The sequence below is a fragment of the Dendrobates tinctorius genome, unplaced genomic scaffold (assembly GCF_039654945.1).
Source record: "Dendrobates tinctorius isolate UK_male_01 unplaced genomic scaffold, ASM3965494v1 ptg000117l, whole genome shotgun sequence".
Lineage (NCBI taxonomy): Eukaryota > Metazoa > Chordata > Amphibia > Anura > Dendrobatidae > Dendrobates > Dendrobates tinctorius.
Window position 1 is genome coordinate 10,864,999 of NW_027361785.1, and position 23,856 is coordinate 10,888,854.

Sequence of the window (23,856 nt, forward strand, 5' to 3'; positions counted from 1 at the left end):
ATAGTGGCATAGCGTCCAAACAGGCTGTCTCCTATTATCCATTCAGAACTACAGCTTCTATGAGACCAAATTCAGATTCTTCAAACCAGATGGAATTCCTAGTTTGCAATCCTCTTGTTGGCAGGCCCTGGACTGTTAAGGAGAGTAATAATGTTCTATATTTGGAGAATGAAGCAGATCTGTCCAGAATCCAAGTAGAGAACCTATCCTTGCTTATAGACTATCAAGAAAACAAGTAGCGTAGAACTAATGTCTGCATAAAAGGTATACTTAAACATAAAGTTACCATTAGTTTTAGTAGAAGCACCCATTGGAGCATTCCTATATTATTGATAGGTTGCATCTTTTTGCGAGACTGAATGCTGTGGCTCCTATTAACCCCTTCATGACCAAGCCTATTTTGACCTTAACCCCTTCACTACCAAGGGTGGTTTGCACGTTAACTCCCGGGCCAATTTTTACAATTCTGACCACTGTACCTTTATGAGGTCATAACTCTGGAACGCTTTCATGGATCCCGGTGATTCTGACAATGTTTTCTCGTGACATATTGTACTTCATGGTAGTGGTAAAATTGCATTCAAATAACTTGCGTTTATTTGTGAAAAAAACGGAAATTTGGCGAAAATTTTGAAAATTTTGCAATTTTCCAACTTTGAATTTTTATGCCCTTAAATCACAGCGATACAGCACACAAAAAACTTAATACATAACATTTCCCACATGTTTACTTTACATCAGCACAATTTTGGAACCAAAATTTTTTTCTGTTAGGAAGTTATAAGGGTTAAAAATTGACCAGCGATTTCTCATTTTTGCAACACCATTTTATTTTTAAGGACCACTTCACATTTGAAGCCACTTTGAGGGGTCTATATGATAGAAAATACCCAAAAGTGACACCATTCTAAAAACTGCACCCCTTAAGGTGCTTAAAACCACATTCAAGAAGTTTATTAACCCTTTAGGTGCGTCACAGGAATTTTTTGAATATTAAAAAAAAAATGAACATTTAACTTTTTTTCACAAAAAAAATACTTCAGGTTCAATTTTCTTTATTTTACCAAGGGTAACAGGAGAAATTGGACTGCAAAAGTTATTGTGCAATTTGTCCTGAGTACGCTGATACCTGATATGTGGGGGGGAACCACTGTTTCGGCGCATGGCAGACCTCAGTAGGGAAGGAGCGCTGTTTGACTTTTTCAATGCAAAATTGGCTGGAATTCAGATCGGACGCCATGTCGCGTTTGGAGAGCCCCTGATGTACCTAAACAGTGGAAACCCCCCAAGTGACCCCATTTTGGAAACTAGACCCCCCAAGGAACTTATCTAGATATGTGGTGAGAACTTTGAACCCACAAGGGCTTCACAGAAGTTTATAACGTACAGCGGTACAATTAAAAAATCATATTTTTTCCACAAAAATGATCTTTTCACCCCCAATTTTTATTTTTCCAAGGGTAACAGGACCCTAAAAGTTATTGTGCAATTTGTCCTGAGTACGCTGATACCCCATATGTGGGTGTAAATGACTATTTGGGCGCATAGCACAGCTCGGAAGGGAAGCAGCGCCATTTGACGTTTTTGGCTAGAATTGAGATCGGACACCATGTCGCGATTGGAAACCCCCTGATGTACCAAAACAGTGGAAACCCCCACAAATGACACCATTTTGGAATCTAGACCCCCCAAGGAACTTATCTAGATGTGTGGTGAGAACTTTGAACCCCCAAGGGCTTCACAGAAGTTTATAACGTACAGCAGTACAATTAAAAAATCATATTTTTTCCACAAAAATGATCTTTTCACCCTCAATTCTTATTTTTCCAAAAGTAACAGGACCCTAAAAGATATTGTGCAGTTTATTCTGAGTACGCTGATACCCCACATGTGGGTGTAAACCTCTATTTGGGCGCATGGCAGAGCTCGGAAGGGAAGCAGCGCCATTTGACGTTTTTGGCTGGAATTGAGATCGGACACCATGTCGCGTTAGGAAAGCCCCTGATGTACCAAAACAGTAGAAACCCCCCACAAATGACACCATTTTGGAAACTAGACCCCCCAAGGAACTTATCTAGATGTGTGGTGAGCACTTTGAACCCCCCAGTGCTTCACTGAAGTTTATAACGTCCGGGCGTGAAAATAAAAAAATCGTATTTTTTCCACAAACATGATCTTTTAGTCCCCATTTTTTTATTTTCCCAAGGGTAACAGGAGAAATTGGACCCCAAAAGTTGTTGTCCAATTTGTCCTGAGTACGCTGATACCTCATATGTGGGAGAAAACTACTGTATGGGCACACGTCGGGGCTCGGAAGGGAAGTAGTGACGTTTTGGAATGCAGACTTTGATGGATTGGTATGCGGGTGTCATGTGCGTTTGGAGAGCCCCTGATGTACCTAAACTATTGAAACTCCCCACAAGTGACCCCATTTTGGAAACTAGACCCCCCACAGAGCTTATCTAGATGTGTGGAGAGCACTTTGAACCCCCAAGTGCTTCACAGAAGTTTATAACGCCTGGGCGTGAAAATAAAAAAAACATTTTTTTCCGCAAAATTATATTTTTGCCCCCAATTTTTTATTTTCCTAAGGGTAACAGGAGAAATTGGACCCCAAAAGTTGTTTTGTAATTTGTCCTGAGTAGGCTGATACCCTACATGTGGGGGTAAAACACTGTTTGGGCACATGGCAGAGCTTGGAAGGGAAGGAGCACCATTTGACTTTTTCAACGCAGAATTGGCTGGAATTGAGATCAGACGCCATGTTGCCTTTGGAGAGCACCTGATGTGCCCAAACAGTGGAAACCCCAAATTATAACTCCAACCCTAACCTCAACACACCCCTAACCCTAATCTGAGCCCTAACCCTAGCCGTAACCCTAACCCTAACCCTAGCCCTAACCCTAACCCTAGCCCTAACCCTAGCCCTACCCTAACCCTAGCGGGAAAATGGAAATAAATACATTTTCTTTTAGTTTTATTATTTTTCCCTAACTAAGGGGGTGATAACGGGGGTTTTGATTTACGATTTATGGCGGTTTTTATGTTTGGCGGCTGTCGCACGCTAAAAGACGCTTTTTATTGTAAAAATAGTTTTTGCATCACCACATATTGTGAGCTATAATTTTTCCGTATTTTGACCCACCGAGTCATGTGAGGTCTTATTTTTTGCGGGACGAGTTGACGTTTTTATTGGTACCATTTTCGGGCACGTGACATTTTTTGATCGCTTTTTATTCCGATTTTTGGGGCGCAGAATGAACAAAAACCAGCGTTTCATGAATTTCTTTTGGGGGGTGCGTTTACACCGTTCCGCGTGCGGTAAAATTGATAAAGCGTTTTTATTCTTCGGGTCAGTACGGTTACAGCGATACCTCATTTAGGTCGTTTTTTTATGTTTTGTCGGTTTTTTGCAATGAAAACAATTTTATATAAAAAATAATTATTTTTGTATCGCTTTATTCTGCGAGCTATAACTTTTTTATTTTTTTGCGGATGATGCTGTATGGCAGCTCGTTTTTTGCGGGACAAGATGACGTTTTCAGCGGTACCATGCATATTTATATGCGTCTTTTTGATCGCGCGTTATTGCACTTTTTGTTCGGTGGTATGATAATAAATCATTATTTTTTGCTTCGTTTTTTATTTTTATTTTTTAAGGGGTTCGCTAAAGGGGTTAACTAATGGGACAGTTTTATAGGGCAGGTCATTACGGACACGGCAATACCAAATATGTGTACTTTATTGTTTTTGTTTTTTTTATTTTGAAAAAATGGATTTATTGGGGAATATTTTTTTTTTTTTTACTAATTTATTTAGCCATTTTTTTTAAATTATTTTTAACACTTTTTTTTTTTTTTTTTTTACTTTATTACCTTGTCCCAGGTGGGACATCACTGTCCTGTGACAGATCGCTGATCTGTCACATCACAGATCACTGTGACAGATCAGCGATCTGACACAGGCACTGCTGCAGACTTCCTCATGCCTGCGCTTTGCAGGCACTGAGGAAGCCAGCTTCCTCAGGCCCCCGTCGCCATCTTGGATTCAGGGGCCTGGAGGAAAGGAGCCCCCCGCAGCAGCGCTGCACATTGCGCTGCCGTGGGGGGCTCAGGGAAGCACGGAGGGAGCCCCCTCCCTGCCGATGCTTCCCTTTAACCCCCGGTACACCGCGATCGCGTTTGATCGCGGTGTGCAAGGGGTTAACGTGTCGGGGGCGGTCCGTGACCTCCCCTGACACATTGTGCCGGGTGTCAGCTATGATAATTAGCTGACACTCGGCCGCTATCAGCGGCGCTCACCACGTGGGCGCCGCTGATCGCGATGACGTAATATTCCGTCCATGGTAATTAGGTCCATGGTCACATGGACGGAATATTACGTCAATTGTAGGTAAGGGGTTAATGACCAGGCCATTTTTTGTAATTCTGACCAGTGTCCCTTTATGAGGTAATAACTCAGGAACGCTTCAACGGATCCTAGCGATTCCGAGATTTTTTTTTTTTGTGACATATTGGGCTTCATGTTAGTGGTAAATTTAGGGCGATAATTTTTGCGTTTATTTGTGAAAAAATCAGAAATTTGGCGAAAATGTAGAAAATTTCGCAATTTTCAAATTTTGATTTTTTATTCTGTTAAACCAGAGAGTTATGTGACACAAAATAGTTACTAAATAACATTTCCCACATGTCTACTTTACATCAGCACAATTTTGGAAACAAAATATTTTTTTGTTAGGAAGTTATAAGGGTTAAAAGTTGACCAGCGATTTCTCATTTTTACAACAAAATTTACAAAACCATTTTTTTTAGGGACCACCTCACATTTGAAGTCACTTTGAGGGGTCTATATGGCAGAAAATACCCAAAAGTGACACCATTCTAAAAACTGCACCCCTCAAGCTACTCAAAATTACATTCAAGAAGATTATTAACCCTTCACGTGTTTCACAGGAACTAAAGCAACGTGGAAAGAAAAAATGGACATTTTAATTTTTCCAACAAAAATTTTCTTTTAGCATCAATTTTTTCATTTTCACATGGGCACCAGGATAAAATGGATCCTAAAATTTATTGGGCAATTTCTCCTGAGTACACCGATACCTCATATGTGATCATAAACCACTGTTTGGGCGCACGGCAGGGCTCAGAAGGGAAGGAGCGCCATTTGACTTTTTGAATATTTAGCGGTTGCCATGTTTGGGTACACGTCGGGGCTCGGAAGGGAAGTAGTGACATTATGAAATGTTGACTTTGATGGAATGGTCTGCGGGCATCATGTTACATTTGCAGAGCCCCTGATGTACCTAAACTGTGGAACCCCCCCCCCCACAAGAGACCCCATTTTGGAAACTAGACCCCCCCAAGGAACTTATCTAAATGTGTGGTGAGCACCTTGAACCCCCAAGTGCTTCACAGAAGTTTATAACACAGAGCCGTGAAAATAAAAAATATTTTTTTTCCTCAAAAAAATGATTTTTAGCCAGCAATTTTTTTTTCCACAAGGGTACCAGGATAAATTGGACCCCAAACGTTGCTGTCCAGTTTGTCCTGAGTACGCTGGTACCCCATATATGGGGGGGGAACCATTGTTTGGGCACACGTAAGGGCTCGGAATGGAAGTAGTGACGTTTTGAAATGGAATGATGGAATGGTCTGCGGTCGTCGTTACGTTTGCAGAGCCCCTGATGTGCCTAAACAATAGAAACCCCCCACAAGTGACCCCATTTTGGAAACTAGACCCCCCAAGGAACTTATCTAGATTCCTGGTGAGCACTTTGAACCCCCAAGTGCTTCACAGAAGTTTATAACGCAGAGACTTGAAAATGCAAAAAAAAAAAAATTTTTCCACAAAAATAATTTTTTAGCCCCCAATTTTTTATTTTCCCAAGGGTACCAGGAGAAATTAGACCCCCAAAGTTGTTGTGCAATTTTTCCTGAGTACGCTGATACCCCATATGTTGGGGTAAACCACTGTTTGGGCACACGTCGGGGCTTGGAAGGGTGGGAGTACAGTTTGACTTTTTGAACGCAAAATTGGTGGAATCAATGGTTGCACCATGTCACGCTTGGAGACCCGCTGATGTGCCTAAACAGTGGAAACCCCTCAATTCTAACTTCAACCCTAACCCCAACACACCCCTAACCACAGCCCTAACCCCAAGCCTAATCTTAATTCCAACCCTAATTCTAACTCTAATTCCAACCCTAACCCTAATTCTAACTCTAATTCCAACCCTAACCCTAATTCCAACCCTAACCCTAATTCCAACCCTAATTCCAACCCTAACCCTCTTTCCAACCCTAACTCTCTTTCCAACCCTAACCCTCTTTCCAACCCTAACCCTCTTTCCAACCCTAACCCTAATATAAAAATAAAAATAATTTCTTTATTTTATTAGTTGTTCCTGCCTATGGGGGTGATAAACGAGGGGGTTTATTTACTTTCCATTCTATTTTGATCACTGAGAGTTTATCACAGTGATCAAAATGAATGAAAGGAAATTGCGGCCGGTGGGAGCACTGCGCATGCGCCCGCCATTTTCCAATATGGCGGCGCCCATGGTCCGGGACCTCGGGACACCGGGAGCCATAGCGGCGCTCGGTGAGTACCGGGAGGTGGGAGGGGGGGCGATCGGAAGGCGGGGGGAGCGGAGGGAAGGCGGAGGGGGCAGAGGATGACAGCGGCGGCACATCGCCGCTGTCATTCAGTGGCGGAGGCAGATCGCCCCCGTTAACCGGTGGGGGGTCGGATCGGTGTCACCAGCCATGTCCGATGCTACAGCAGCGTCGGACATGGCTGGATTGTAATATTTCATCAATTTTCACTGATGAAATATTACTATCGCTCTGATTGGCTGTTTCACTTTTAACAGCCAATCGGAGCGATCGTAGCCACGTGGGGGCGAAGCCACGCCCCCTGTGGTGAAGTAAAAATCCCCCTGTATCTGCAGGTAGGGTGACCTTTCAGTGACCTAGGTCACCCGACCCGCAGGGGGGCTTTAAAGTCACGACGCCACATAGGCGTCACTGGTCAGATTTGTACCAGTTTTCATGATGCCTATGTGGCGTCATTGGTCGTGAAGGGGTTAACACAGATATGTCTTGTGTATGCTTTTTATTACTATATCAGACGCTATATTGAGAAGGTCTTGGACTCTGGCACTAAAGGTGTAGAGATGAAAGTGTTTCCTGTTGTCTGTAGTCATACACTGTCTTTACTAAGATTTGCAAGTGTGGTGCGTTCTACAATGGGGTCAACCCTTTGACTTAATTGTCTCGCTAAACGCTTCTTCTTTCTTGGCATAGAACATTGTCCACCCCTAATTGTCCGTCAATCGTCCAGCGCTACTATGCCAGAAAGTTAAAAAGCGAAACTGGAATCCTGAGGCGAATACAGTACAAATTTAAAGTACAATCAATCTACGTTGCTCTCACGCTCTGTTCCAGACTTTCCTCCTCCATTGGAACTTTATCAAAGATCCCATCAGAAGCTTAAGTGACTGCCATATGAGTTCTTTGAGTCAGGGTCTAGTTGTGTGTTTCCATTTAGCATCATAACCATTATTTGGGGTTTTTACCCTTATACATTATCGTTCTGAGTGGCCCTTTAGTGATGCTTTTTTACCTGTCCATTTGGCCCTAGTCACGGATTAAATGTGAGCAGTCAAAGCGAATAACGAAATTATTGATGATAATTGGAGACTTGGAGAAGCTGCATAAACGTAAAACAGCGGATGACCTTAAAACTGCCTTATTACAAAAAAGAGATTCTCTACTTTTACTCAATAAAGCAAAATATACTCTTTCTAAATGTCATGGTCATTATTATGAAAATGGTAGTAAGAGTGGTAGCTCCTTGGCTTGAGCACTTTGCGTACCGGATCTTACTGATGTGGACTCTTGAGTCTTTCAAGTCTCCAATTTTGGAGATAGAGCTTTGTGCTACTATCTAAAACACCTAGCCAAAGAAAGCCCTGGAACCAGATTGTCTTTTTCTGCCTTACCACAGATGTATTGCTGACTTATCCCACACCTCTTTTCTAATTTTAATATCCTTTTAAAAGATTCCATATTCCCTATAGATTCTTTAAGGACCCATTTTTCAGTCGTTCATAAAGATGGGAAGGATCCAACTCAATGTGCCAGTTACATGCCAATATTTCTCCTATTATGCATGTGAAATTATTTACTAAGATACTTGCAACCAGAATATCTTCTCTTCTATCAGGTATTATTCACCTGGATCAGGCAAGTTTCATGGTTAAATAGGAAGGCCCCAGATAATACTATGAAAGCCATTTCTCGTATTTACAGAGTCTAAGTCCAAACAACCACCACTTACGCTTCTTTCCACCGATGCCAAAACGGCAGTTGATGGCGTGAATAGGGTTTCCTTAGCTGAATCATTTATGTTCAAAAAGATTGAGGCCTAATATGTGGAAGAGGATCTCCCTTAGTCTAGACTATCTGCTTGTTTCCAGGTGAATGGTGTTTTACTGGAGAAATTTGAGATACATAATGGAAACAGTCAGGGTTGTCCCCACTCTCTACTCCTTTTTATTCTCTCACTTTGAGCTGTTCCTGAGAAAGGAGCTGGAGTGCTTTTCAACTTGGAACATTTTTCACAGTCATTGCCCATTAGATCCAACTATAATAGACCAAAGACAACCTTTCGAAATTGCATGTACGGTAAATTGAATTTTACGGCACAATTTGACCCTTGATTCATCAAAGTGTTTGTGCCAGAAATCTGGAGTAAAACAACTTGTAAAGTTGCAAAACAAGATTTTGTCTCCAGTTTCAGCCAGCTCCGCCAAAATGGACGCGGCTGTGATGTGGAGTTGGGATATACCTTACGGCAAAATCTTACTTTATTTTCTACTTTTAATGAATCTTGTGCTTTTGATTCTAACATGCCCCCTCATCAAGAATAGTGCCTGTTTTGATGAATTGAGGCCTTTGTCTCTCTTACTTCTTCAGAATGTCGCCAATCTGCAGCCCCCTTATTTCATTACAAAATGGGAAACTGATTTTGGACTTTTGCTAACCAATGAGCATTTTTGCTGGTGGATAAACCACTGCCTAGTACAGTATGAACAAAGTGGATGAGATTTTAGGAACTTGCACTGTGGACTTGAAATCTATAGCTTGTTAATTTATGCTGGATATTTTCACAGTGGATTACACAGTTTGCATTATTGCTTTGGAAAATCTTAAGTGAATTAGCTTTAGTTTTGTGTGAACTAATTAGTGTCCTGTGTGATGGAGCTGGTTTACATCTTTCAGAATCTATAGTTTTTGTACCATAGATAAACCAATTCATTAGAAAGGGATAATCCTTGATCGGTGCTATCTTTAGATGGTACCTCTTTTTCTAGGAGATGCCTTTATACTTATTGAGCAGTGCTGAGTATTTCTAATTTGCTTAACTACTTGTCAGATGTCAAATATTAGTGGTGGTTTGGATTTGCTTTTTGGCCCAGTTTTGGTCTAGTTGTTTCAGACCCAGATGACATTCCACGCTGGGACATTATTGTACTTACTCCCAGTAGTTGAAGATTTCCAACTAATGAAGTGTTCGTTTTTAGACCAGTGAAGCAGAAACCTTTTTGATGAACCTATCAGAAGAAATCCAGCGAAGGCTAGAATCTGTTAAAATGAAGGGCAAGAAACTTACACTGAAGATTATGGTGCGAAAAGCCGGGGCACCCATTGAACCTGCAAAATTTGGTGGTCATGGAATATGTGATAACATTGCAAGGTGAATGTAATAATTATGTTAAACTTGTCTCTTTATTGTGATGTTCTATATCAGTAGCTGTTGGCTTTTTGCAATAAGGTATCATAAGAATGGTCATTCCGGAGACTGGATTATACAATCCGAGAGTGCTCAAATCTTATAATGCTAATAACGCCCCTGATTTGCTTCAACTGGTCATACTGACAGAGATAAATGAATTTATTTGAGTGCAATTGAATTCTCAAATTGTATGAAAAATTATTTTCTCTAAAATCCAAGTTTTTTTTTGCAATTCTATCTGTGCATATTCAACAATATGGCTTCCACCTGCTGAAGCCTATAGGGCCAGCAAAAGGCTTGCCTCACTGCTCCTCTGTGCTGCCGCTTCTGTAGCCTGTCGTCCAGTTATACATGATTTTTCATTTTGCCTTCCCCAGTTTTCTTTGGCCTTCTTCACTCTGGGCCGGGACGTTTGCTTCAATGGGGGCCTCGGACATCGCTTCATGTTGTGTTGTCGCAGCAGCACACAGAGGCACGGACTAGGCCTCAGCGACACACATTGTGTTGTGTACTTGGACCGCACGCATGCAGTAAAATCAAAAACATGGTCAGCTGCAAGTCCCGGCCCAGAGTGAAGAAGACCTAAGAAGTTGTGGCAGGACAGGTAAACTGTGAGATGAGCAGAATAAGGAAATACATTCAATTTGCAACTATATACTTTGATGCAAATCAAATTTCCCTGTAAAATCCACAAGATTTGGCATATGTCATCACCTCTAGCAAACAGCAGTTTCTACACTAAGGCCTTCCAGCTTGCTGATACTCCACACTGAAGTAACTATACAAAAGGGCACCAACTATTTAGCATTCATTATATAGCAGTGCCCAGACAGTAGTTACAGGTTTTGTTTTTTGTTTAATTATGGTACACCGCTCAGGGTGCTTCTTGCTTCCTGTTAGTGGCAAGTTGTCCCTATATAGGCCACAAGGGACTTCCTTTGATTTTTAAGTTTGGATGTGTTTCTCATAATGTTTAGGTAGATTTTATTGCCATGGTGAATCAAAATTATCTTAGTTGCCTTTTAACTGCATTTTAAGTATTTGCTTCTACTGACATTTTGTCTTTTGGTTACTTAGGTCAGTGACTCTTGACCAAGCCACAGATAATGCCTCAGTAATAGGCAAAGAAACGTTGAAGATGTTTCAGTCAATGAAACTGAACGTTGCAGATATGAGAGGGGTAGGTCAATTACACCATAGCGCCATTTCCCTCCATATCATATATTGTGTGTATGTGATTACTAACGTAATAATAATTATACTTATCTGGCTATGTATTGTATCATATCTAATTTAGACTTTAGTTTCCAAGACGGTTTATAAATTAGAGCTTCTTGTCTTCTTAAGGTTGGACTTCAGATGCATCAGTTGGTTCACACACATGTATCTAACGGTGGTTCCTTGTTCTCAAGATCCGGACTGTTACCGGGAGGGTCACGTTCATTAATTGATATGTTTCAAGAAAAAAGGAAAACTAAGCCAGCCATGGAAGAAGATGGCAAGAGAGGTAAGCATTTTCTGACAGTCATCTGGTCAAAATGTAATGGGTAATAGCTGCACAAAGCAAGATCTTTCTACAATGGAAGGTATTTTCATCCTCAAGGGCAATGGTTGGAGACATTCAAAATGTTGCTTAAAGGAAATCTGTGAGTAGGATCAACCCTCATAAGCCATCTATATGAACATGTAGGTTATAGAAAGTTGAATAAAATGATATCTTGATATCTGTGAACAGATGTGTTATTCACAACAAATTTACATTTTTTTAAATATGAAAATGAGCTATTAATACCTATCTTCCAGACATAGGTATTCTCGAGAATCTGCCTCCAGAGCTTATTTTAAATTAAAGGAGTTGTTACCAGTATGAGACATGTAGATTCGGAGAGCATACTGTCAGTCATTACATGTCTTACTGAGGTAATGACCCCTTTCTTTTAAAATAAGCTCTGGAGGCAGATTCTCAGGGAGATCAATGTCCAGCCCATAGATCTTAACAGCTCAGTTACATATTTAGATAAACGTTGACTAGTCAGGAATAAAACATCGGATTGCAGATATCAAGATATAATATTATTCTGCTTCTTATGACCTTCACGCCAATATAGATGGCTTAGGAGTAGAGTTGAGCGACTTTGGTCGGATCGGGTTTCGTGAAACCCGATTGAAACAAAATTTGAGTCGGATGAAACTGTTCTGACTAGGGCAGAAAAAGTCGGCGTTTCGTCCGAAACCCGACCCCAATGCAAGTCAATGGGGAATAAAAGTCGGCATTGAGCGGATGAATGTCATCCACTCAATGCCGACTTTTATTCCCCATTGTCTTGCATTGGGGTCGGGTTTCAGACGAAACTCCGACTTTTTTTGCCCTAGTCAGAACAGTTTCATCCGACTCAAATTTTGTTTGTCGGGTTTCACGAAACCCGATCCAACCAAAGTCGCTCAACTCTACTTAGGAGGGTTGATACTACCAACAGATTCCTTTCAATTGATAAAGGCAAAATGATATATAGTAAATTACTTAGAAATTTCAAGTGCTGACTGCTCATAATTGTTGTAATACTTAGTAGTTCTACTCTGGAATATCTGTAAAAGACCACTCCTAGATTTCCTAATTTTAAAGGGATTGTCTATTACTTAGCAACAGTTTCCCTTGTCTGCCCTCTGAGCTAACACATGTCAAATTAACTTTGCCCTGGCACCCTGTGATTTGTAGTCCGATGATATTTCCTTACGGCCTCCTGTCTTGGATGGAAAGTCACTGAGAGACTGTCTCAAATATACTTATGTTCCATCATATTTGCATACTGGCCATTTTTTGAGCACTGCCCTCCAGAAGACCAGTTGTTACTATTTCAGTTTCTCCCCAAAAGGTACAGAATCTTGAACACTTGTTTCCTTACTATCATGGGAATGCTTCACGTAGTTTAATATAAAAATGTAATGTGCGTGTAATTTTTTTTTTCAGTCATTGTCGCTGCTTTCGATGTTGAAATTTCTTCGGCCTCAGACACATGTGCTTCAGTTTTATCTGTCCACAAAAATCTTGGTTCTAGTCAGGATCCAAGCACTAGCAAAGTAGAACCTCCTGGAAGGAGAAATGGTTTTCATACCCCAATCAGCATGAAATCAAGAGTTAATTTTACCATTGAGGTTCCATCTCCTTCACAAGTAAGTTATGTACAAGACTTGTATGGTTACACATTTTAGGTGCTCTGACATGTGCAAACGTTATTTGAAGTTGATACTTTATAACATTTTTAGGTTTGAAAAGAAGTTTTGATAAAAATCTTGTATTACAGGTTGACCCATCTGTCTTAGCAGCGCTGCCCCCTGATATTAGGGAACAAGTTGAGCAGACATGTGCCCTCCAGCGCAAACTACACATTAGTGAAGGCAAAAAAGAAAATGGTTGCAGTGCTATTGGGTTGCAAGAAGAGCCAGTGGCAACCGTCCTTCTACAGATCCCACCACTTTCTGATCAAACAGAGTCTGGAATTAATGTTATTGCCCTCCCAGATTTTTCACAGGTAAGCGGTAGTCTTTATGCATTGCATTGTGGAATTATTCTGGTCAAGAACTCAGATTTGGGCCATTTCATGAATCTGAAAGTTCTTGGTGAAAATATTGGTAAAATCCGTTCTCTGCACCCAACTGAAGTAATGTTACCACTAAAGTGAAAGATATACAGTAGTTCAGAGCATGTGCTGTAAACCAAATATATGAGTAAAATTACTATCTGCATATAAATCACTTTTGCCAGGTGGATCCCGAAGTATTTGCAGCCCTCCCTGCTGATCTTCAGGAGGAGTTAAGAGCTGCTTATGGTCAAAGAAATAAATCCGAGAGCGCTGTTAATCTGAACCCAACAATAGGTAAGGCAAAGTGAAGATTTCTCCAAAATATTTGAAAACTATTATTATTACTCCTGTCATGATTTCATACAGCTGATGCGAGTTGCCAATTTTAAGGTATTTTACAGTTTGTTTTTTATGCTCATCTTTTGCAGTTTCCAAAAATCCTTTATTGCAGCTCAAAAAGCCTGCACTGAAAGCAAAGAAAAGAAGCAGAAAGAAAAATCAAGTCAGTCCTACAAAAAAGCTGCACAGTCCTTTAAAAAACAAACTTTTTAGTAGCCCTGCTAAAAACTTTGTGGCAAATGGCAGTCCTCAAAAACTGAAGGAGTCTCCGCTCAAACAAGAAGCCATACCTCTAAGGCATTCTCAGGTATACTGGGTTATGGGACTTTTGTATGTGTGTGTGATATATAATATATATATTCTGTGTGTGTATGTATGTATACATATATATATTTATATTAATATGCGCTTTGATTGTGAAAAGCCAAGTCGGCAAGCTAAACCTACGCCTCTGACTTCTCAATTTCACTGACTCCGACTCCACAGCACTGGTCACTACTGAGCATGTACATAAAGTGCAGCACAGATTCATCTCAACGAAAAGCCAAGATCCTTAGATCAGGAACAGGACAGACATTTATAGGACATTTCATAACTTTTCTAAATTCTTATGAAAACATTTACAGCACATTCTGCACTGAACTACTGTATCCAATGTATTATATATTTTAGGAGTTGGAGTTGTTCCATGTTATACGGACTCCACGACTCTGCCTCCACAGCCCTGTCCAAAACACATACTAAGACCATATTCACATCTGCATTTTATACAAGTTTTATAACAATTATTTTGTAAAAAGGAGGTAAATAATTGTATCACATTTATTGTTTCAGGTTGAAACGGGTCCCTCAACATCAAAAGCCCAAGGATCCATGACTGAAGGCTGCAATTCCTACAAGTCAAAAGCTCCTAATTTAGCAGGCGCTATTGAATTTAATGATGTGAAAATCTTGCTGAGAGAGTGGATAACTACCATTTCTGGTACGTGCTGCAGAAAAGACAAGCTCTTGAGAAAATCCTGCTTTTACATTTAATACTTGGTAGTATAGATCTATTATATTAAGAAGGAACACACATGACTTATTCTTAAACAAAATACTTTGTATTTTTTCAAGTGCATGCTAATGCAGATAACTGTAAATGTGTAACTGTAACATTTTAGCTCCTAAATATTGAGAGCCTTGTGCATTATACCTGCTTTATGGGACCTAGCCACCCAGAGGTTAGCCTCTAAAAGGAATGTCACTAGGATCAACTGCATATATGGGCAAGCAGGTCTTTGAAATGTAAATCCATAGCTGCCTTTATTTCTTTTATCTGTTGCTGCATTCTTGAGTATGTCACAGTTTAATTTGTATATAAATGAGGTGTTAAGTGCTCTGGGTGTAACAGAGCACTTAAAGAGTAACAACCGTTTTAGTATTTAGTGCATGAATCTATAGTACCGGTGAAAATAAGAAACTTTGTAATATATCAGAAAAATCTGCTCCTTTCCCCTCCTGGACTGATACTTAATTCTCAAAATTCTTAATTCCTGGGTAAAATCTATATTCAGTGAAGACAGACTTTCCCATTACTGAGATGACAGTTACTACTATTCAGATTCTATACAGATTGGAGGAGGAGCAATGCTTCTAGCTCCGCCCTCCATGCTACCTAGGAGATGACAGTTGCTACTGAAAGAATCTTATCTCAGGGGGTGTGGCCCGGCAGTGGCACCAAATGGACATGTTTACTAAGGCTACTGCCTGGACAAGGCTAAACGCATCAAAAACCGCTTTAGGACATTAGGCATTGAGTAGCAGCAAAGGAGAGGTGAGGAGGATGAGCAGCTGTGTATTTGCGGTTAAGGAGAAGCCGTTGAGAGGAGAGAGAAGAGGGTCGTGTGCCTTCAAGCTTGCAGCAGAGCAAGATCCCTCCTGCTGAAACTGTCTTGGTTCCTTTGGGATGGGTATACTGCAGACTACTATGTGGAGAAAAGCAGGTAGGGAACTGCATGCTTCAGGTCCTGGTGTGCTCCCTCCTGGCAGTGCTTGTCCCTGGACGGCCACACAGAATCTGAGAAAGTTTACCCTCCCCCCTGTCAGCACTTAACAGGACGCTCTACTCTCTAGCTGGCCACATTGAGTCTTGGGACGCTGTGAATAGTGCTGGACAGCAGTGTCGTCGTCCCCCCCCCCCCCCCTCCTGTCAGCGCTCATCAGAAGCTCTCTAGCTGCCACATAGATTCTGGGACTCTGAGAAAAAGTGCATGTCAGGCAGGAAACAAGGGGGCAAAAGAGAGCTGATTGTATCTACACTGGAGGCAGTAAAGCCTCCCTGCTGAACTCTGGCAGAGCCCAGTCTGTATGACCTGAGGGAAATGTATACAGCTCTGGCAAAAATTAAGAGACCACTGCAAAATCTTCAGTTTGTCTGATTTTTCTCTTTATAGGTATATTTTTGAGTAAAATGCAAGTTGCTCTTTTATTCTATAAACTACTGACAACTTGTCTTCAAATTTCCAAGCACTAAATTTTGTATTTTCAGAAAATGAGAAATGGTAAAAATAACAAAAAAATGCAGTGCTTGCAGACCTCAAATAATGCTAAGAAAACCAGTTCATAATCATATAGAAAGAACAATACTAATGTTTTAACTCAGGAAGAGTTCAGAAATCAATATTTTGTGGAATAACCATGATTTTTAATCACAGCTTTCATGTGTCTTGGCATGCTTTCCACCAGTCTTTCACACTGCTTTTGGGTGACCTTATGCCACTCCTGGTACAAAAATTTAAGCAGTTCTTTGTTTGATGGCTTGTGACTATCCATCTTCCTCTTGATTACATTCCAGAGGTTTTCAATAGTGTTCAGGTCTGGAGATTGGGCTGGCCTTAACAGGGATTTGATGTGGTGGTCTTTCTTCCACACATTGATTGACCTAGGTGTGTGGCATGGCGCATTGTCCTGCTGGAAAAAACAGTCCTCAGAGTTGGGGAACATTGCATGAGCAGAAGGAATTAACGGTTTCTCCAGGATGCGGCTTGATTCATACATTCTTCGCAAACATTAACTTGCCCAATGCCAGCCTTGCTGAAGCATCACCGATCCTCCACTAAATTTCACAGTGGGTGCAAGACGCTGTGCCTTGTACGCCTCTCCAGGTCTCAGTCTAACCATTAGACGACCAGGTGTTGGGCAAAGCTGAAAACTAGACTCATCAGAGAAGATTACCTTACTCCAGTCCTCTATGGTCCAATCCTTATGGTCTTTGGCAAACTTCAGCCTGGCTCTCCTTTGCTTCTCATTGATGAAAGCTTTTTCCAGGACGTCCTATCCTGACAGCACCATGGGGGTTGTCCTTCCATCCTTCCAGGGACAGGAAATGCACAAGAGGTGAAAAGGTCCCCTCCCTCACCACACTCCAGTGTTTTTCCTGTCCCTGTAAGGACAGGCACGGGAGCGCCGCAGCCGCGGCATACAGGAGAAAAGAGAGAGGATCTTATCGGGGCCAGGAGGTGCGGGGTCCTAATCGCCAACTCCTCCGGGTCGGACGATGTAAGCGGCACCCCCCTAAGGGGGGGTTCTCCGCCGGGTGTCCCGTGGAGCGTCGCTCCGGGACTCATCCCCGCTTCCCCAGCGCGGCTCCCGCGAGGCCCAGAATGCAGAGCGGCAGCGCGTCACTTCCGGGCGCCCAGGGATGACAACTTCCGGTCGGGGCACGGAGGACGCGTCACAGGGCGGCAGAAGGAGCGTTCCTGCGCAAGACAAGGTAGGATAAGAGCTGGGGGAAGCGGGAGACCAGCGCATCGGCTCCAGGCAGATTGAGAGGTGACAGACGCCTAAGTTCTGTCAGACGCCGCCAGCATGGACACTAGGACCAGTGACCAGCCAGAACCAGCGTCCGTGAGTAAAGGGCACAGGGGCAGGATGGCCAGAGACAGGATCTTCTTTTTAAAGGGAGGACTCCTGTCTTTCTAGGATAAAGCAAGACCAGCGCCAGCAGCAGCCAGGACATCAGGCAAGCCTAAATGCCCCATCTGTGCCAGCAAACTGCCGAGCGCATGGAAGGTACAAGGCCTCCTCCGCTGTCCTCTCGCCGCTCACCCTATTTTCCTGCCTCTCATCAGCGCCTCCTCTGTTTCCAGAAGCCCCTATGCGAAGATTGCACACTCCGAATCGTCAGAGGCGAGCAGGCGGCCTTTCTCACGGAGATGCGCGCAGTTGTCAGAGATGAAGTTCAAGCCTCGGTCTCCGGAATACTACCTACTCAGTCTTCCGGCCGGTCCCAGTCCAAAAGACCTAGATGGGAGTCCGACCTATCATCGGAAGAAGAGATACGGGGCACGGACTCGGAGGAAGAGGGCGAGATTACCTCGGAACCCCTAGAAACAGGGAAGAGGTACCTCTTCACATCAGAAAACACGGAAGAGCTGCTCAGGGCAGTAAGAAGTACGATGCAGATCGAGGAAACCCCGAAAGAACAATCCATCCAGGACACTATGTTCGGGGGACTTAGAGCCAGGATTCGTCAGGTCTTCCCAGTTAATGACCATATCCGGGCAATGATCCTGGAAGAATGGGAAGATGCGGAGAAAAGACTGATCGTGCCACGAGACTTTAAGCTGCGACTTCCATTTAACCAGGAGGACATCAGCACTTGGGACGAGGTGCCTAAGATCGATTCACCGGTGGCCAAGGTGTCGAGAAAAACTTCGATTCCTTTTGAAGATTCTTCCAGTCTCAAGGAGCCCATGGACAAAAAGGCCGACGTGCTCTTAAAAAGAGCTTGGGAGGCCTCAGCGGCAGTGATAAAAGCAAATATTGCCGCTACATCGGTCGCTAGATCCATGCACTTATGGATCGACCACTTTGAACAACAGTTAAAGGATAAAACCCCTAGGGGTGATATCCTTGAGAGTATTCCCCTGTTGAAAATCGCGACCGGTTTTCTGGCAGATGCTTCTGCAGAATCGGTACGGTTTGCGGCCAGAAATAATTCCCTATCCAACGCGGCCCGTCGAGCCATATGGATGAAAACCTGGTCGGGGGACTACCAATCTAAAAATAAGTTATGTTCCATACGCTTCTCAGGCGAGAAGGTATTTGGGCCAGCTTTGGATAAAATTCTAGAGAGTGCCTCCGACGACAAAAAAGGTTTTCCAGAGGAAAAACCAAAAAGGCAATTTCCCTTTCAGAGATCCCGCCCATACCAGAGGCAGGAATATAGAGGGAAAGGGAAATCTCGCTGGGAGTACTCGAAGGGGGGGAAGAAGTAGAGCTCCCCCGTCTCGCTCCGGACAAACTTCCAGGAGCAGAAGGCAATGACGCCATGCCGGTAGGGGGGCGCCTAAAACACTTTGCAGGGGCATGGCAGCGCATCTCCCAGAACCCATGGGTCCTCAGTACAATTGCCCAGGGCTATACCCTCGAGTTCACAAGATCCCCTCCAGCACGATTTGTGGTCACAAAACCCCGTTCCGAAGCCATGGTAGACCCTATATGGGCAGACATAAAACTCCTGTTAAAAACGGAAGTAGTAATTCCTGTCCCAATGGTAGAGAGAGGTCAGGGCCACTATTCTACACTCTTCACAATAAAAAAACCATCGGGGGAAAGCCGAACTATCATAAATTTAAAGCCATTGAATCAATGGATTCGTTACAAAAGGTTCCGAATGGAATCCCTGAAAACCGCCATCCCGCTAATAGACCAGAACGCGTCCATGTGCACTATAGATTTAAAGAACGCATATTATCACGTTCCCATCCATCCTCAATCTCAGAGGTTCCTGCGTTTCGCCCTAGAGAAAAGAGGCAAACACTACCACTTCCAGTTTCAGGCTCTTCCGTTCGGCTTGGCATCAGTACCTCGTGTTTTCACAAAACTGGTGGCCGAAGTCGTGGCAGACTTAAGACAAAGAGACATAATCATCGTGCCTTATTTAGACGACTTCTTGGTAATATCCCGGTCAGCGTCCGAATTAAAAGAACAACTGAGCTCAATAATTTTCAGCCTCGAGAGCCTAGGTTGGATCCTAAACAGAGAAAAATCAGATCTGCGGCCCAGCACCCAGAAAAAATTCCTAGGGGTAATGCTAGACTCCAGAAAAAGGGTCTCGTTCTTGCCGGAGGTGAAGAAGAAGCCCATCATGGACAGGGTGCGGCAGTTCGGACAACACCAGATTTCGATAAGGACCGCGATGGAAGTCCTGGGCACCCTAACTGCATGCATACCCTGTGTCATGTGGAGCCAGGCTCACACAAGAATCCTACAAAAGGAGATCCTTACGAAATGGGACAGACGGCAGTCCTCGCTGGACAAGAAGTTCCGACCGTCTCCGGCGCTGAGATCATCTCTGAAATGGTGGATCAGCAACAGAAACATCAGCCGGGGAGTTCCTTGGATCCTGTCTCCATGCGTGACCATCACTACAGATGCCAGCAGGGAAGGATGGGGAGCCCACCTAGAAGGAAGATTCTTACAAGGGACGTGGCCCAGGAATATCAGCTTACAGTCGTCAAACTACCGAGAGCTGCGAGCAGTCTGGGAGACTGAAGAGAAGCGAGTCAAGACTACAGAACCAACATATAAAGATCATGTCGGACAACGTGACCACAGTAGCCTTCCTACGCCACCAGGGGGGCCCAAGGCACGGGAAACTTCAGAACCTAGCAGCTCGCATCCTCACCTGGGCAGAAAACAATTCTCACTCCCTATCAGCAGTGCACCTGGAGGGCTCCCAAAACAGGATAGCCGACTATCTAAGCAGACAAGAAGTCCGAACCACCGAATGGGAGCTAAAAGAGGAGATCTTCAAGGATCTTTGCCATCGCTGGGGGACACCCCAGCTAGACCTCTTCGCGACAAGGGAAAACGCCAAGCTGAAGAGGTTCTACTCCCTCAACCCGGCGGATCATCCGGAAGAAATCGACGCCCTGGACCAGAATTGGGGAAGGGGATTCCTATACGGGTTTCCGCCGATTGCCATAATACCGAAGGTCCTCAGGAAGATCCAGGAGGAAGGAGCTCGGGTGATGCTGATCATACCCTTTTGGCCCAGGCGGAGTTGGTTTTCCCTCCTCAGAAAGATGGCTCAGAGGGGGCCACTCCACCTACCAACAATACCAGACTTACTCTCCCAGGGTCCAGTGTTACACCCAGACCCAGGAAGCCTGCAATCGGCAGCATGGATCCTGAGAGGGACATCCTAAGGTCCAATGGCCTCTCGGACCAGGTGATCTCCACATTGCAGGCCAGCCGAAAACCGGTGACAAGAGCAATATATTGTAAAATCTGGAAGAGATTCTGTACAGAAAGTGGTAGTGCCCCTCTAGACCTATCTCGGCCTGATATCCCTCGGATCCTGGACTTCTTACAGGCCGGATTCGATAAGGGCCTGACCCCGAGCACACTCAAAGTCCAGATAGCAGCCTTGAGTACCTTCTTTAATTTCTCCCTATCCTCCCATCCTTGGATAGCGCGATTTACTAAAGCCACCCAGAGGCTAAGACCCACATTGAGGAAAACTGTTCCCCCATGGGACCTAAATCTGGTACTCAACGCGCTGTGTAGGCCCCCTTATGAGCCAATTTCAGGAATAGACATTTCAAAGCTCACACAAAAAACTGTTTTTTTTGGTAGCTATCACCTCAGCTAAACGTTAGGTGAGATCCAGGCCCTCTCAATCCAGAATCCCTACATTCAGATCTTCGAGGACCACATAACGCTCAAACTAGATCCAAGGTTTCTCCCTAAGGTAGTATCGCCGCAGAATCTAAACCAAGAAATAATCCTGCCCTCGTTTTGTCCAGCCCCAAAGAATGATAAAGAAAAATTGTTTCATTCTTTGGACGTTAGACGCACGGTCGCCCGTTACCTGGAAGTCACCCGGGACTGGCGACAGGACACAAAACTATTTGTCCAGTACGGCGGCAAAAATAAAGGTAGAAGTGCGGCTACACAGACTCTAGCGAGGTGGATAACAACAATAATCTCCTTGGCGTACGAGGCAGAGGGCTTGCCGGTACCTGAAGGGCTTAAGGCTCATTCCACCAGAGCGATAGCGACTTCATGGGCAGAGAGGGCGGGTGCCTCAGTAGAACAGATATGCAGGGCCGCCACCTGGTCTACACCAAATACTTTCTGTAGACACTATAAGTTGGACACTCTATCAGCTAGCCAGGCGACCTTTGGTCGCAAAGTGCTACAAGCAGTAGTCCCACCCTAAGCGAATTCCTACTTTGGTATTCCCCATGGTGCTGTCAGGATAGGACGTCCTGGAAAACGGAGATTAGACCTACCGGTAATGTTATTTCCAGGAGTCCATCCTGACAGCACTGGTAGTTCCCTCCCTATGATTGGTATCATTATGCTTGTACTAAATCTAAATAAAATTTAATTGCATCATACTGGTGTGGTACTTGGAAAAATCACTGGAGTGTGGTGTGGGAGGGGACCTTTTAACCTCTCATGCATTTCCTGTCCCTGGAAGGATGGAAGGACAACCCCCATGGTGCTGTCAGGATGGACTCCTGGAAATAACATTACCGGTAGGTCTAATCTCCGTTTTCTCCTACGCCTCATTGGGAGACACAGAGAAAGTGAGGGTGTTATGCTGTTTGCCACTAGGAGGACACTAAGTAAACCAGAAAAAAAGTTAACTCCTCCCCTGCAGTATACACCCTCTCGCTGGATGAGATATCCCCAGTTCATGCTTAGTGTCTGTAGGAGGCACTTGGGTCTGGTTTCAGACCCCACCGTTTTTATTTTATTTTTGAAATTTTCTGTAACGGAGTGAAGGGGAGACGGTTCCTTTCTACCAGGGCTGTGGAGTCGGAGTTAGTTTTGGTTTGAGTCGGTAGAAATGTACCGACTCCAGCTTTAAAAAAAATTTATTAATATTTCATAATTGAACTTTCATATGAATTTTATAAATGTTACTCAAATATATATGTTCTATCAAACTATGAACAACAGTGATAAGCAGTTCTGCTGGAGATAGAGACATTTCTTACTTCTTGTGTGTCACTGCTCTCCACTGCCCTTATCTAATCTTATACTTGGTTAACCTCATGCTGCCCCAACCCCCCTACTTACAATGTATGAAACTGAAAGTGAAAATGTGTTGCAAATTCTTAGTAGTAAAGCTCCTCCTCTAGACTAGATCATACTAGGTGTGCGTCTTCCAAGCATCTCACAGCTGCCTGCTACTCAGAAGAGGAAGACTGTAAGAAGTATTATCCTTTAAACAAACTTTTCATCAGTTAACTGTGAGTACATGAGGAATAATAACAGTATTACTGACCACTATATCAGTTGTACGACCTGGCAATAATTTTGTACAATTGTTTTTAGGGAAAACAATTGTCATTTGGATTGTGAATGCAGAATTAAAAACCTGAGACTGTCAAAGAAGCATCACATTAAATCAGCTGTATTTGAACATTTCACCATCACTCAAGATAGAAAACATTATGTCTGTCAGTGTATGACAAATGATCCAGACGAAAACAAATGAGTGCATATTCAGGCAAAGATAAAAATGCTCCTACCAGAGCTTCTAATCTAAAGAGACATTTACAGCGCTTTCATCCAGAAGTACTGAAAGCAGTGGATGAGAAAGACTGCATCCAAACCAATGAACCAGTGCCCAGCTCTTCCAGCCAAACAAAGGAGCAGAGAACTTTGCAGCCATCAGTTGCAAGATATTTTGTCAGTGACAAAGTTACTGTGACAATGACATTAGATACATTTAAAAAACAGATCATAGAGCTTGTTGTAAAGGATAGTGTGCCTATTTCATTATTTTCACGACCCGCTTTTATGTGTCTGAATGGGGAAATGACCCGCAAGCTTGGTGTTTCTCTGGAGAGAGAGAGTATTAGAAAATTAGTAATCAAAGAAACTTTTAAACAAAAGGAAGAACTTAAAAAAACTCTCAAGGGACGCTTTCTGTTTCTTAAAATGGATGCCTGCACACGTCACAGAGTGAACTATTTTGCCATCAATGACCGATTTGTTTGTGACAAAAATGAAATAGTTACCAAGACATTGGCAGTAAAAGACACCAAAGCTCATCACACCAGTGAGTTTCTCCAGGTCTTGGTGGAAAAGGTTCTGTAAGACTATGAACTTAAAAAAGAGCAAGTTC

General features: G+C 43.2%; 1 protein-coding gene across 3 annotated transcripts in view; it reads left to right on the forward strand.

The window, feature by feature from the left end:
* The window catches only part of REV1 (REV1 DNA directed polymerase), a 120,433-nt gene that overhangs the window by 73,195 nt on the left and 23,382 nt on the right, over positions 1-23,856 (forward strand). For all 3 annotated transcript variants that reach the window (XM_073590528.1, XM_073590527.1, XM_073590526.1), the window contains exons 14-21: positions 9,590-9,762; positions 10,879-10,981; positions 11,149-11,308; positions 12,770-12,972; positions 13,104-13,331; positions 13,565-13,676; positions 13,811-14,028; positions 14,556-14,703. In XM_073590528.1, coding sequence (XP_073446629.1) covers positions 9,590-9,762; positions 10,879-10,981; positions 11,149-11,308; positions 12,770-12,972; positions 13,104-13,331; positions 13,565-13,676; positions 13,811-14,028; positions 14,556-14,703 — 1,345 coding nt within the window. The remainder of the gene's footprint in view (positions 1-9,589; positions 9,763-10,878; positions 10,982-11,148; positions 11,309-12,769; positions 12,973-13,103; positions 13,332-13,564; positions 13,677-13,810; positions 14,029-14,555; positions 14,704-23,856) is intronic.